The 13955-nt window shown below is 42.5% G+C and overlaps 1 protein-coding gene across 1 annotated transcript in view; it reads left to right on the top strand.

The window, feature by feature from the left end:
- LOC119234212 (sorbin and SH3 domain-containing protein 1-like) overlaps positions 1-13955 on the top strand; it is a 182942-nt gene that overhangs the window by 92428 nt on the left and 76559 nt on the right. The window contains 1 exon segment of the mRNA XM_054690406.1: positions 9844-9898. Coding sequence (XP_054546381.1) covers positions 9889-9898 — 10 coding nt within the window. The 5' untranslated portion in view covers positions 9844-9888.

A 13955-nucleotide genomic window follows, 5' to 3' on the forward strand; every position in this document is an offset into this window, starting at 1 on the left:
TTACAGCCAGGCACTAGCGATGCCACACAGTCGAGGCCAGAGTTCAGGGATTATTGATTCTGGGTCTATCTATGTGTTCTACCTCAGTTACTGAGCAAATGCCATCGAGAAAGAGGTTTTCTCAGAAAAAGATAATGTTTTCAGTGTTTCACATTGGCATCTGGCTAGGTTAGTACACTTTCAATAAGATTTTAAAACATCTTAAGAAAAACAAGCCATCGCAATATAAGCCAGTCTTATGAATTGAGGTATTTCAGCTATGTATTTGCAAAAGACCCCAAAGTCATTTTACTGAATGGGGCATCTGTTCCCTCATTCCTGAGCACAGTATGGGCCTGGACTGCAGATGTCTGGATAATATATGATGTGGTAAATGCATAGCCTTAGGAATTTTGTGGTTTAGAAGACAAGTTGAAAGGGAACTGTGGATTGTCTGTAAGAGTGGACACCTCTCGTCCTATGTCAAACCCACCCTACTTTCTTGTTCTCAAGCTCTAACAGACCCCTTTTCAGCTTGAGGGTTCTGTTTTTCAGCTATACACAGTAACTTCTTAGTTTCCTTTACCTGTGCGGTGGCCCCTGGGCTAACCTGGACTCTCCTGAAAATTCAGAACACCTTCATTCACCTTCTCCTCAGGTGGATGTCATGTGGCAACCCCTTCAAAAGAAAGGCTTTTCCTGGACCCTGGACTTGCCTTTATTGTTGAGGTTATGTGTTTACAGTTTAAACAGAGCTAAGATGTTTGGCTTTTATCTAATGCATTTGGGAATCTGTCCTTGTTTGAATTATCTAGATTGTCTGAGTGGAGGGTTCCAAGTGCGCTGGATGCTGCAGTTAGACAGCTTTGTTTTGGTTCTGTAGACACAGCCATATTTGGGAAACACAAATGAGCCACTTTTTGCGTGTAAGACTTGTCTTGGTTAACAATGCATGGTTAAGAAACTGTGTGTGCCCAGAGTTGTACATATAAAGAGTCTGAGCTGGAGCTCAGGGCTTTGGAATGCCATGAAGTGGGGTTAGGAGCAGGGACTTGGCAGCGGGCAAGCCCAGGGAGCGGGGGGGGCTGTGTATTGTCACCTGGCCATCTCTGTCGGCTCTTCCAAGATGAGATGTCTTGGAGTGATTGCTTCTTTAGGAAATCTGGCTGAACATTCAGATTGTTTTATTGCCCCCCTTGTCCTCATAAGGAACTGCAATGGAGCAGTTTGGCTTCATTAAACAAAAGCAATCACTGGTGAATTGATGTTGGAATTCCACATGTGAGGTATTTACTGTCAGTCCTTGGAAGTTTGTATCAGGTGAGGCTGCCATGTTCTAATGGACAAGATTATTAGTGGTATTTTTTAGCTTCTCCTAGAATTTTCTCTTGGATATCCTAAAGATCATACAATCACCTATCAAATGCCAGGTATGAGATTTTTTAAAAAATTACCTTTTGTTCAAAAAGAATGTATTATAATCTCATCATAAGCAGTTTATAAAATAGAAATGACATTTTTTAAAGTTATCTGTATTTTCATACTACCACATCAGCATTAGAATTGGGACATACTTCCTTTCAAATTTGTGCTTGTGTTTTGTGTCTTTACATAAATTTAACCACAAATGTCACACAGACCTCCACCTTCTTTATTCACCTAATCTTATGATGACTCTTTTTCCATGTTGTGTGCTTTGCATAACCATTATTTTCATAACTGTTGAATAGTCCACTGAAGGAAGGTGTGGCGTGTGGTTGGCCCCTGTCACTGACCACTGAAATATTTTAGGTTTTCATTACTATTAATGAAGCTGATGTCAGCATCTCTGTTGGTTATGGCTTTATTGTCTTTGGGGTTCTCTCCTTGAGCTAGATCTCCCCCAAAGCATGAGGGATAGGAAGTGTACAGCTCTTGGTGTGTCGTGCTAAAAACAGTGGTGACAATTTACAGTGTCACTATTAGAAAATGCCAGCTCTTTGCATTAGTGCAAATAAGTGTTCATGTTTTTAAATTTGTAGACTAATTTAAAGAGCGGAAAAATGGCTAGTCATCATCTCAATTTCTAAAAACTGATTCTAGTTAAGTTCACATAGAATAGTTTATTGTTTACATATATATATATATATATAATTTCATGCCCTTTTTTTCTTGGCCACTAGTATAAGCACACGGTCACATTTCTATGTGGAGGGGTTGGTTGGGCAGTACAGAGCAAGAATGCATGTGTTTTAATACACAGATAATGTAATTTATGATTATAAGGTTTCTCCTAAGTTCTGTTGTCCAAAGCACAAATAATATTGTGCTTATAAAACTTAAGACATTTGGGGGGCTATATTTTGCTTATTGGCAGTAATCAGCTTTTGGATATTTATTTAAAGGCTCCATTTAAGTATAAAGGTAAAAATGATTGCATATGTATTGGTAGTTAACTTTCAAGCTTTAGATCTGGCCCTTCTCTGGCATGGGCCTGGGATCAGGGAGTGATGACTATATGGGAACATGGGGTGTCTGAATTCTGTGATTGTAAACAAGTCTTATTAAAGTGAGTTCCTTATCATCATGTCTTTTAATAGGAATTAAAAGGAATTAATAGGAATTAAAACAACAAAATTAAATCAAAATAAAAACCTTCTGTTTTCTTCATTTGGTGTATGCATCTGGCATACAATTTCAGTAGAAATTACCATTAAAGTTTAGGAGGGAGGGAAAAGGCATTGGTGGGAAGTAACAATGAGATCAAATACTTGGAAATGGGAAATCAGCAGGAATGACAAATGTATTTCTTGTGGGGGTTATGGCTTATGACTACATGGGGGAAATGAGATTGGAAAAATGGCTGGGACCTCACTTACTGAGTCCTATGGTATATTAAGGTATTTGAACTTAATTTTTAGACTGGTATTTCCCAAAGCATAACATTTGGGGTGATTTTGAAAAGATATGTCACTGAACTTTTGAAAATTTGGGTATTCACTCCTTCCTTGATTGTCTTCCTGTGCAGAATTTATCCCTTTCCTTTCTGCTCTCCCGTGACACTTAGGTCAGATTGCTAGCAGAAAGGTTAGCCATTATATAAAATCTGAATAGGCCATGTCTGTCACCCTGTAACTGGAATGGCCTCAAAGACAGCAAATGTGTCTGATTCTTGTTGGTCTTTTTGTCTCCTCTGGGCCAAGCACTGTCCCCATGCATTGCAGGTGGTCAAGAATGGTGTTTGGTGTCATCAGACCTATGTTTCAGATACATTATTCTTTACCAGGAGCTTCACTGCCTTTTTCTTTTTTGTCCTTTACTGCCCAGCCAATCCCTCTGAGATTAGAGGAACCCCAAGGATATTTTCTCCCCATAGAAATGTGATCCAGGAACTCTTCACTGCTCAAGTCAGAACATGGTGACACATGGGCTGGAGAGTGATCCTGGGCCTTTGTAACGGTCTGGGAATGAGATGATGGAACAGAATGGTGAGTGTGAGGATGGAAAAGCAGAGGTGGTTGGGCTGCGTGAGTCATGGGGCTGGAAGAACTGACACGACCTGGCATCTATTGGGGAAGGAGAGGGGTGGAATGACTAAGCAGAGGAGAGGGGAGACAGATACTACACCATTGCCAGCTCGGTGCTTGCTCTGTGCTCGGCACCACACTGGATGTTAGGGTACCGAGAAGAATAAGACGCTGCCCTGCTGGCTAGCTGCACACTGTCTAGTGGGCTTCAGGTTCTGATGAGAGGAGCAGAGACCCGAAGACGAGGTGGGGAGAGATGAATCTAACATACCTCTTTTTATTGCATTTAGCAGGTGTTGCATCTTCCACAAGACTCTCTACCAGCAAAAGCATTATGACTCCCTAAAGTCTCATGATACTTAGCATTTTTTAGCCATGAATTTTAAATTTATGTACATTTTTTTTTCAGACACAATGCTGTTGCACATTTAATAGACTGGTGTAGTGTAAACACAGCTTATATGCACTGGGAAATACCAAAATTCTTGTCATTCACTGTATTGTCATATTGGCTTTGTTGCAGTGGTCTGGCAGCTCCCCGCAATGTCTCGGAGGTGTGTCTGTAGTGGACTCAGCTGGTCTTAGTAGCCGATTATCAGGAATTTGCATTGTTCAGTGAGTAATGGAGTGATATCAAAAGGTTCTAAAGGGATAAATGAAAAGTCTTGTCCATGCAGGGGCTATGAAAGGCTGATTCTTATTTGGAATTCAGTATCCATTGCCAAGAAGCCAAAGGCTGACAGTGTCCTGAGGAAATAGAGTGGGATAAGAGTGCAAGTGTGGCTTAATAGCACAAGAAAAGGGGAAATTTTTTCTGAATCTCGGTTCTGGAACCCAAACAATAAGGGAATGGATTAGATTTCTGGTTTATGAACCACTGAATGATTGATTGTAACCACAGGACCCATTTATCTAAGGAAAGTGCAGGAAGTACAAATGAATGAAATCAATTTAAAAACAACAACAAACTGTCCTGGTAGAGATGAAAGGTGAAAGGTGAAAGGTGGGAGTGGTTGGGTGGGGTGCCTGCATTGAAGGGGCTCATGGAACCACCTTCCAGTACAGGTGGAAAATCACGACCCTGCATGGATCCTTTTGGTTCTAATATTCCAGATGAATCCACAAGAAAGTGAGTTTATAGCTGGAGAGGAAGGATCACCAAGCTCAGGACCCTCAGCTTCTAAACTCCTCTAACTACAGAGACTGTTATCTAGAAAGATCTATTAACCAGTCCACCGTGACAGTTAGAAATCAAGGCCAGAAAGTGTGGAAGGAGGAAGGGGTTAACTGTCTCAAATTCTGTGGAAAGGTCAGTGAGGCCCTGACCAGTACAGAAACTGTTGGGCTTGGCCATGGTGTGCGCTGGAAACCTTTCTGAAGGCCATTTCAGATAATTGGTTAGAACGGAAACCGCATTGGAGGGACTCCAGGAGGAAATGGGAGGACGCAGGGGGTGGTCTTTCTAATGTGTTTTCCTCTTGCTCTCCGTCCAGAAACATGGATCTTTTCACAGAAAGCTTGTGCTTATTGTGTTCTGAGCCCCCAGCATGTCATGGGATTCCAGACCAAAGTTAATGTCAGCGTTAAGTTTATGCTAACTTCCTCCCCTTGAAAGGAAGTGTCAGCGACTCACTGTTTATCCTTTCTGACTTTCTGAAGAGCCTTCTGCACTCTCTCCAATAATGTAGAGAGTGTATTTGAGGAGAAATGACATTAATAGAGATCGAGAAGAGAATGAGCTGTCTAAAAATTGGAGAAGTGTCGTTTTGCTGGTGGATCAGCAAAGTTTAAAGCAATAAGGTCAAGCATTTATTCTGGCATCTTGTGAGCTGTTCCTATCTCTTCAAGGTATTGGATGTAGGTGCAAATATATAATATTAAGTCCCAGATTAGATTTCAGAACCAGAGTATAAGCAGGGTTTGATTGGAGTGGGCAGCTAACTTACTTTTAAGCAGCTGCAATGGAGTTAAGGAGGGTCTCAATTACCTTGAAGACAGCAAGATTCCAAAGTTAGGTTTTGAAGGCTAAATAAGAGATAAGGGAACATTCGTGATTGAGCACCCACTTACATGCTCATTCCTGAGAATGACGGTGTTATCCCTCTGGGTATGCCTTACAATTGTGTGTGTGTGTGTGTGTGTGTGTGTGTGTGTGTGTTTGTAACCTATGAAGGCAAAACATGCTAGTGCATAGAAGCTGGAACATGTGTGCGAGGTGAACCCAAAAACCTTTACTGGACTTTGAATTCATTTTTACAGACAAACTCCACTCCTCCTAGTCACATATCCCTGCACCATCCTTATAAGGACCTACTCTCCTTTCCCAATAAAAAACCCTTATTTAGTTATTGGAGCCTCTTTCCGCTGGAAACATGAATATAATTTTTACTTTTTAGTGATTATGTGTCATCAAGACTTATCTCAGAATTACAGGGTCATGGAGTTGGGAGGGGCCATGCAGGACTGTTAATTATCTGGATGCATTCTTAATAACTCTGGCTACTTCACGTCTTGTTCTTCTGGTGGAATGTCTGTGTTGATGCCGTAGAACTTTGACCAAGTACGGTAGGTCCGACAGCCCAAGCTGTGGAGTGCCTGCTTAACCTCACTTGCCCATCCAAGCTGTGATGCTAGTTTCCTGCACCCCACCAGGGATAGCTCCCCACTCACCTCTGTCTGGTTTTGCCACTAGAATCCTCAGTTCTTTTTGGCTTTTACCCAAAGGTGGCTGCTCCCTTTGGAGTGGATGTTGGGAGAAATTCCAAAGATGTTCCATCGTATTCTCAACCAAATCAAGCTTTTTACAGCTTAGTTTTAAAATAAATATATAGTGTCAGGGGTTTTTATGTAAAATAAACTCTCACAGTCTCCATGTGACTGTAATCGCTTGGGCTATCTGCAGGGACTGCGTCATCACTCGCTAAGCATCCGCAAGCCCAGCTGGTGCTACATCCTCACTGCCCTGACTCTCAGCACTTCAGGTTGTAGAGACAGCAACAGTCACTGACCCACACTAGGATCTGACTGGGATGGTCTCATTTCAGGAGAGAAGAATGAAGATTCTCCTCTTTGATTGAAATTGGGACCCCCTACCCACCCATCTTGCCCTGATCTAGATTCTTGGGTTGCAGATGACCAGAAACCACTTCTGGTTAATTCAAACTGGAAGGGGATTTATTGGCAAGTTCTGGGGTAATTCAGAGTTTGTGGGAGGCTAGAGAACTGCATTCAGAACAGGGGCAGGAATTTAAGGAGGCTGAGTTGGCTGGAATCAGAGCCAAAAAGCAGGCCTTGAAATAGTCTGCATTGATGTCACTGCTGTTGCCCCCACTGAGTGGGACTAGATACTGAGCACAGTCCTTGGCACAGCTGCCACCGATGCTCTTGCTGCAGTTGTTTTTTTTTTTTTAAACTGTCCCCTGCTGCTTTGTGTCACCTGCTGTAGATGCAAAGTCATCAAATGAGCCTGCAACAGAACCTACTTCCCTAAGTGTCTTTGTGTGTGGAGCCGATACTCACCTATGCAGTCATTGTCACCTCCTACTACTTCTTAAAATATTGAAATAATTTCCAACTACCTCAGGCCTATTTTTCCACCTTTTTCACATCCAAGCACTGAGTAGTTCACGCCAAACAAAGGGAGGGGCCTCCCAGAGGATGCTACAACTGGCATCTAGGCTGGATGTGGCAAAGTGATACTTAAATTTTTTGGATATTATCCTTGACCATGTGTACTTTGGATGAGTTTGTAAGTTAGATGGGGCTGACACATAGAAATAAGTAGTATCTATATTGAGAAATATAAAATATGCAAAGGGCTACCAATATTTGACAGTGATCGCTTATTCCATTTGATTCATAAAACATCTCCATTCATCTCTCCCCTGGCCAAGAATGCTGTGTGCCATGTACTTATTTTCAGCTTTTTTTAGTTAAGCTAAACTATATAGAGGGAATTGGTAAATGAATTATAGAGTTATTGCAGTGACATATTATACAACTATTAAAATGGAGCTGATGGCTTTAGAAATGAGAAAAATTTGTGAAATATTTAATTTAGCAATTAGAACATAAAACTGTCCAGACATTATGTTTATAACTATGTAAATGCTATTTATGCATTTGGATAATTGTTAGAAAGGAATAAAAGGAATAAAAATGCTTTCTGTTAAGATAGCTTCCTGCTGAATAAAAAATATTTCTTCAATTGGGCTTTAATTTTCAAAACTTCACTCTAATAAAGTTATTGAAATTATTTTAAAAATAAAAGCATTAGAATGATACCACACAGCCCTCTTGATCCTGGGAGGTAAAGTGGGACATCATTAAACCAGGATTGGAAACCACTGGGCCATACAGAACACAGCAGGCTGTGTTCATTGACTGAGAGAACAAATGTTTCCCCAGCTTAGACAGCAATGACAGGGGGCTATTGAAAGTCTTGCATAGTCTCAGGTGTATTTCACAGTGACAGAGGCAAAATTACTGCTGATTTGGGCTGCAGAGAAGGATTTAGAGTGATTTTCTTTTTGTCCCTAGCATTCTGCTCAGTTTTTTTTTTTTCTTTTTTTTAAATATTTTATTTTATATAATTCTTACATCATTTTTCATCTTTGCGCAATGTATGCATTTTCATTATGGTTATATTCCCCATACAATTGCACCCTCCTCTTATTTTGACTCTAGTCCTTCCTCTCCCCGCCCCTCCCTTCCTCTCCACCCCCCCATAGTGTGTCTCTGGTTTATAGTTGCTTGTTGATTTTGATTTTTACTTTGTATTGATCAAGGACAATGAGCAAGATAGCAGCCCAGAAGGGAAGCCAGTGCCCGGTTTCAGCGTGTGAAAAGGGAAGCTAAAGCATGTCTCCTTTTGCAGACCCCCATTCCTGACCTTCACCTTCTTATTACAGAATTCATGAACCAGGGAGTTGATTTCCTCCTCCTCATTGCTTCTCATACTTTAAAGTGCATAGGGACCAGCTGGAGATGTTGTTAAAATGCAGATTCTGATTCAGTTGGTATGGGGTTGTGTCTGAGTTTCTGCATTTCTAATAAGTTCCTGGCTAATGCCAATGCTGCGCATCTGCAGACCACACTTTAAAACGGCAAGGTTCTACATATCCCGAAAATTTGCTTTTCAGGTTATGTGACCTTCCAATCTGTTCAACTAGGCCTTCCTATTCAAAATATTTGCAAGACCTGTACTTTGAAAACTGCAAAACATTGCTGAAATTAAAGAAGTCTTCAAAGAAGGGGGAAATTGTTCATTCTCATAAATTAAAAAACTCAATATTGTTAAAAGTTATTTCCTCCAGATTCATCTATAGATTTAACACATCCCAATAAAAATTCCAGTAGGCTTTAATTTTTGCAATAGAAAAAGATGAGTACTCTAAATTTTATATGAAAATACAAAGGACCTAGAATAGCCAAAGAGTTTTTGAAAAGAATGAAGTTTGGAAGATTCCCATAGCCTATTTCGAAACTTACAAATTTATAGTAATGAAGACTGAGTTATTGGGTAAAGACAGATCAATGGAAAAAGACTCAATCTAGAAACAGACTCACATGGCCACGGCCAACTGCTGTTCAGAAGTCTTTTGCTAAAGGAAAATGTTTTGCTAAAGGCATAAAAGGCTACATATACTGTGATGTCACTTACATAAAATTCTGTGAAAGGTAAAACTATAGTGACAGGTCAGTGGTTATTGGGGATTTGGGATGGAACCATACCAAATGGAAGGCTATCCATTTGGATACTAGTGGTCAGTAGATAGGATACCTTCCCAACTCCAGGCAGAAGGTCAGGCTGTTTGGGTTCCTGTATCAGCTCTGCCACACAGGGAGGCAAGCTATTCTGCTCTCCATGCCTTAGTTCCCTCCTCTCTATAACATGATATTAGGGTGTGGTTGTGAGGGTTAAATGAATTAACATGTTGAAAGCATTTAGAACATTGCCTTGTGCATAATAAACTATATGTAAGTGACGACGATAATGATCATCCTCTGATAATCAGTTTGTGTTGTGATTTTACCTTTCTCCCAAAATTTGGTTCTCTCCTGCACCCTCTCCTTAACCCACCATGCACTCATGTAGCTTGAGGTTTATAGAGCTGGAAGCGATCTCAGCTAGTATCTAAGCTAAGTAGGCCATGATTGAGACCCAGGAGGCTGAGTGATGTGCCCAAGGCCACATTAGTACTGGGCCCCAAGAACCAGCCACCTGGCCAAGCCACTCCTGGCTCACCCTTTCATCATGGGTTATCCAGTGTTTGCATTTTTAATGTGAATCAGAGGGATTTATCTGGAACCTGCCACTCATCAATTCCATTGTGTTTTCCCCTTTGTGTTTCCACAGAGCAGTTCAGAGCCCCAGCTGCAGAAGACTTGCTCTGTCACCACCATGAGCTCTGGTAAGTCATTTTAAACCCTGTCTTTCTCTTCCTGACAAATCTATAAAACCAAGCAGCTTTACCCATATTTCCCATGTGTAGTGAAGGCCCAAACTGTGTGTCCAATCTATGTTATACACTTTATACATACCACATCCTAATCTTTATAATAAGCCCCTTTGCTCTCCATTTTAAAAAACTTATCAAGATATAATTGGCATACAATAAACTGCAAATAGTTTAAGCATACACTGATAAATTTTGACATGTATATCTACTTCAGGGGTATATTTTAATCCTGTGACTGCAGCAAAAGTAAATAGATCTACCATAATTGTGGAACTGATCCATCACTTCCATCATCCAGGCTGGTAGAGCAAGCTTGCATGCCTTGCAAGCCTTGCAAGCAAGCTTGCATCATGTTTCTTTCACTTGCCATGCCTTTGATAGTTAAGAGCAAAATCCAAACAGATGACCAATTTTAAGTGTTTTCAGTTTAAAGCTGGGGTAGAAAGCGTGGGGAGCTGTTCATTGTAGAGCCAAGAGATGTCAGTTTTCCTGCCCAGAATTCCAGACAGAGAAGCTTCCATCTGGAACTTTAGTCCATGCTGGTTACTGAGCATGCCTTGGAGCCTCCAAGACCTGCAGAGGGCATGGGGGAGGGGGTACCCAGTGCACAGCTTATTCATGGGTCTGCTAATCCCACATTGTTTCCAGAATGATAGGAGACCTCTGCAGACTGGCAAACCTTTCCCCCCAATCCTAAACCAGGCAGCACAGTGTGTGCGTAGGATGGAGGAGGGTTCCAGTGAAGCAGCTCAGGGCCACACCATTCTTCTCTCTGCATTCTCCTCTGTAAAATGGACATCCTGAAAGCACCAGTTCATGGGGATTTTGCACTGTAAGGATTCAGTGGGGCTCTAAGATACCAAGGAAGACTGTGTCCAAGGCATGGCCAGTGCCCCATCCATAGGTTGTCAGCTCACATTCCATCTGGCAGCGAGGAACTTGGCTGCCACTGTTCCTTGAGCACCTTTACTGTGCATGAACAGTCCACCTTCCTCCTTCTCCCTCCAGGTGAACTCAGCACTTCTAGTAAACCCTGCTTAGTAACTCTGTTTTTCTTTTGTTTGACTTTTTGTGTTAAAGTAGGCCTGGGTTTTTTTTTTCCCCCCTCTCTTTTCACCTTTTGCTCTGTAGCCTGAAATTTCTCATTCTAATATCAGCATTCACCTAAACTGGCCTTGCCACTCAGGCATTAAGAGAGGAAGGGAGGGGGCCCCACAGGAGTGTGAGGGTGTGGAAATACTGGTGGGACTGCTCCCTAGGCTCTCTGGGGTGTGGTGATGGAAGAGGCATTTCATTAGAAGAGTCCAAAAAATCTAGGCCCTTTGACCCAAAAATCCCACTCTTGGGAATTTCTATCTTTATTTGAAGGAAACAGAAGAATCACCCCCATGAAGGTGGGGAATGAATAGTTTCAGTATGTGTATTCACTTGATGGAATATTATGCAACTGTTAAAGTGATCATTTGGGAAAAAGCAGCTACATAGAAAACATTTGTTTTAACCTTTGTGGGAAAAGCAGCACGGAAACGATGCACCCTTTCATTCCTGGTTTGTACTAGGTTGCCCCTGCCCGAGGGAAGTGCTTTGCCAGGATTATCTCATGTCATTCTCCTGGCAAGCCTAAAAAGGTGGACATGGTTTCCTACCCACCTTCTATATGTGGGGAAACTGAGGCCCTAAGGGTATGAGATTACCTGGATAGTTTATTTCAGAGCTGAGCAGACCCAGGCTGTTGGACACCAGATTTCTTCAAGTTCAATTATTATTTTTAATTAAAAGAAGAATAAGAAAGCATGGACATGGGACTGGACTACATGGCAACCTCGAGACTCCCCTGGGCTAGCTGGAGGAAGCCCAGAGCAAGGCCCCCAGGCCTAGAAGTGAGGCTATCAGAGGACTTAGGCAGGTGCATGGGAAAGGGATAGTTCAAGACAGAGCAGATGGGCTGATGGAATTCATCATGTTTCTTTCACTTGGATTTCTGGCCTTCCTGCCAACACCCTCCTCCCACCCACCCCAGAGATGTAGGTGCAAAGGAGACCTTTGCATCCGGGGAATTAACCTTCATCTGTGGATCGGGGCAGCAAGCAGTACAGAACTAGTGGGGCCAGCGTTGGAGGGCCAGGCCACTGTGGGGTGGGTATGGGCAGCTCCTGCCGTGTGTGGCAGTGTCCAGGCTGGCCTGTCCATGGTGTGTTAGGTCATTAGTCTTGGGAGGCTGATTAAGAACCTGACTAGGGTGACATCGTCTCAGCCAAATGAACGACCGAGTTTGGAATGGGCTTTCGTCCCAGCATTTGGAGAAACAATATAGGTATAAACCAGGAAACCAAAATGTTTATCCCTTTTGGGGACAAAGAAAATGAGCTATGGGGTGGGCGGCCCACAGTTCAGATCCCAGCTGAGTGATCTTGGGTGCCTGGCATCTTCTCTGAGCCCTCAAGTTTCTAATCTATAAAATAGACGCTCCTCACTCCTAGTGGCAGGTCTTAAGGATGAAATGAGCTGCTGTTTATGGACTGCTTAGCGTAGATCCTGAGATCCAAGCAAAGAAACGTATGAAAAACCATGGCTGTTAGGATTCCATCTATGGCTCAGCTGGTTCTTGTCTGTTAGGGATTGTGGACTCCTAGTGAGTCCTGGACCTGGGACGCGACGGTGAAAAATCAGACATGGGGGACTGTCATGTCCAGCATGCAGTAAATCTTTATTGTCTTAGTGCTCATTATATACTATTTTAATTGCAGCAGGTGTAACATCAAAGCATACCATATAATGATAACACATATGAATGATTTGTCTACTTTCTATTATCTATTTACTTCAGACAGTAGGGTACCAGGTGGTTAGTTCTCACTAACCACCCCCTAGCTAGTGCCTGGGAAGTCTGCTCATTATTTTTGTTATTCTCAGACTGTGGAGATGTAGGGGCCTTACTCCACGCAGGTCACTTTCCGGGCACTCAACACCAAGTCCTGTCACCCAGAGGTTTTCCTCCGAGACGCATGTGTTTTCACATGCCTTAGGGACTCAGGTCAAGGCCCTTCTGCTCACTGCGCGGGGTCTCTCCCAACAAGGGATCATTCCAGGCATTTGGCTCAGGTGTCCCAGGCAGGCAGGGTCTGCCCACCTGCCGCCTTGTCGTCTCTGGCCTACATCTTCAGTTTTGAGGTAGAGAATTTAAAAAATTAGATTCCACACAATCATATGTATATTTTCTGGGGACTTGGAATATAATTTTCCCGTCTTGGTAATATAAATGATTGGATTTCCAGAATAAACCCATGTTTTTATTTTCAAAAGAGGAGAAATACAGTGTATTCAAAGTAGAGGGGTTTTAGAAAATCATACTGCATTGTTCTGTTTTGTTTTCATCAGCCTTTCAGCCTGGGACTTTTTAACTCGGGGAGGGCTGGGTCAGATCAAGGTCTAGAAAGTGTTCTGAGGATGCAGACTAAGGGCTGGGGTGGGGAAGGGACAGGAGGGAGACAAGGGTGGGCAGTCAGGAAGCCCCATCCTCTCTGGGTCATGATACAAGAGCCTCAGCTGGGGCAGTGACCAGTGAGGAGGTGCAGTGTCTCGAGACACTTCATGGGAGGGACAGCCTGACTTCTGACTTTGGTGATGCAGGGTTGGGGACGGTGTCAAGGAGCCTGAGACTTGCGTCCCTGTGACCCCATTCCAGAGGCATTCGAGATGGTATTAGATGACTGGATAGCCCTTGGTCGGGCTGAAGGTGTCATTTTGAGAGAATTAAAAATATTCTTTTTAAGATAAACTCACGCAATTTGCAGCAACGTGGATGGAGCTGGAAGGGATCATGCTCAGTGAAATAAGCTAGAAAGAAAAAGAAAAATACCGGATGGTCTCACTCATAGCAGGAATTTAGAAAACCTAAATAAGGGACCAGGAAAAAGACTAATTGCAGTAAAGTAAAAATCAAAATCAACAAGCAACTATAGACCAGAGACACTACAGTGGGGGGCAGGGGAAAGAGAAGTAGGATTAG

Source organism: Talpa occidentalis, unplaced genomic scaffold (assembly GCF_014898055.3).
Source record: "Talpa occidentalis isolate TD23 unplaced genomic scaffold, MPIMG_talOcc4v2.1 talOcc4.8, whole genome shotgun sequence".
In the NCBI taxonomy this organism is placed as follows: domain Eukaryota; kingdom Metazoa; phylum Chordata; class Mammalia; order Eulipotyphla; family Talpidae; genus Talpa; species Talpa occidentalis.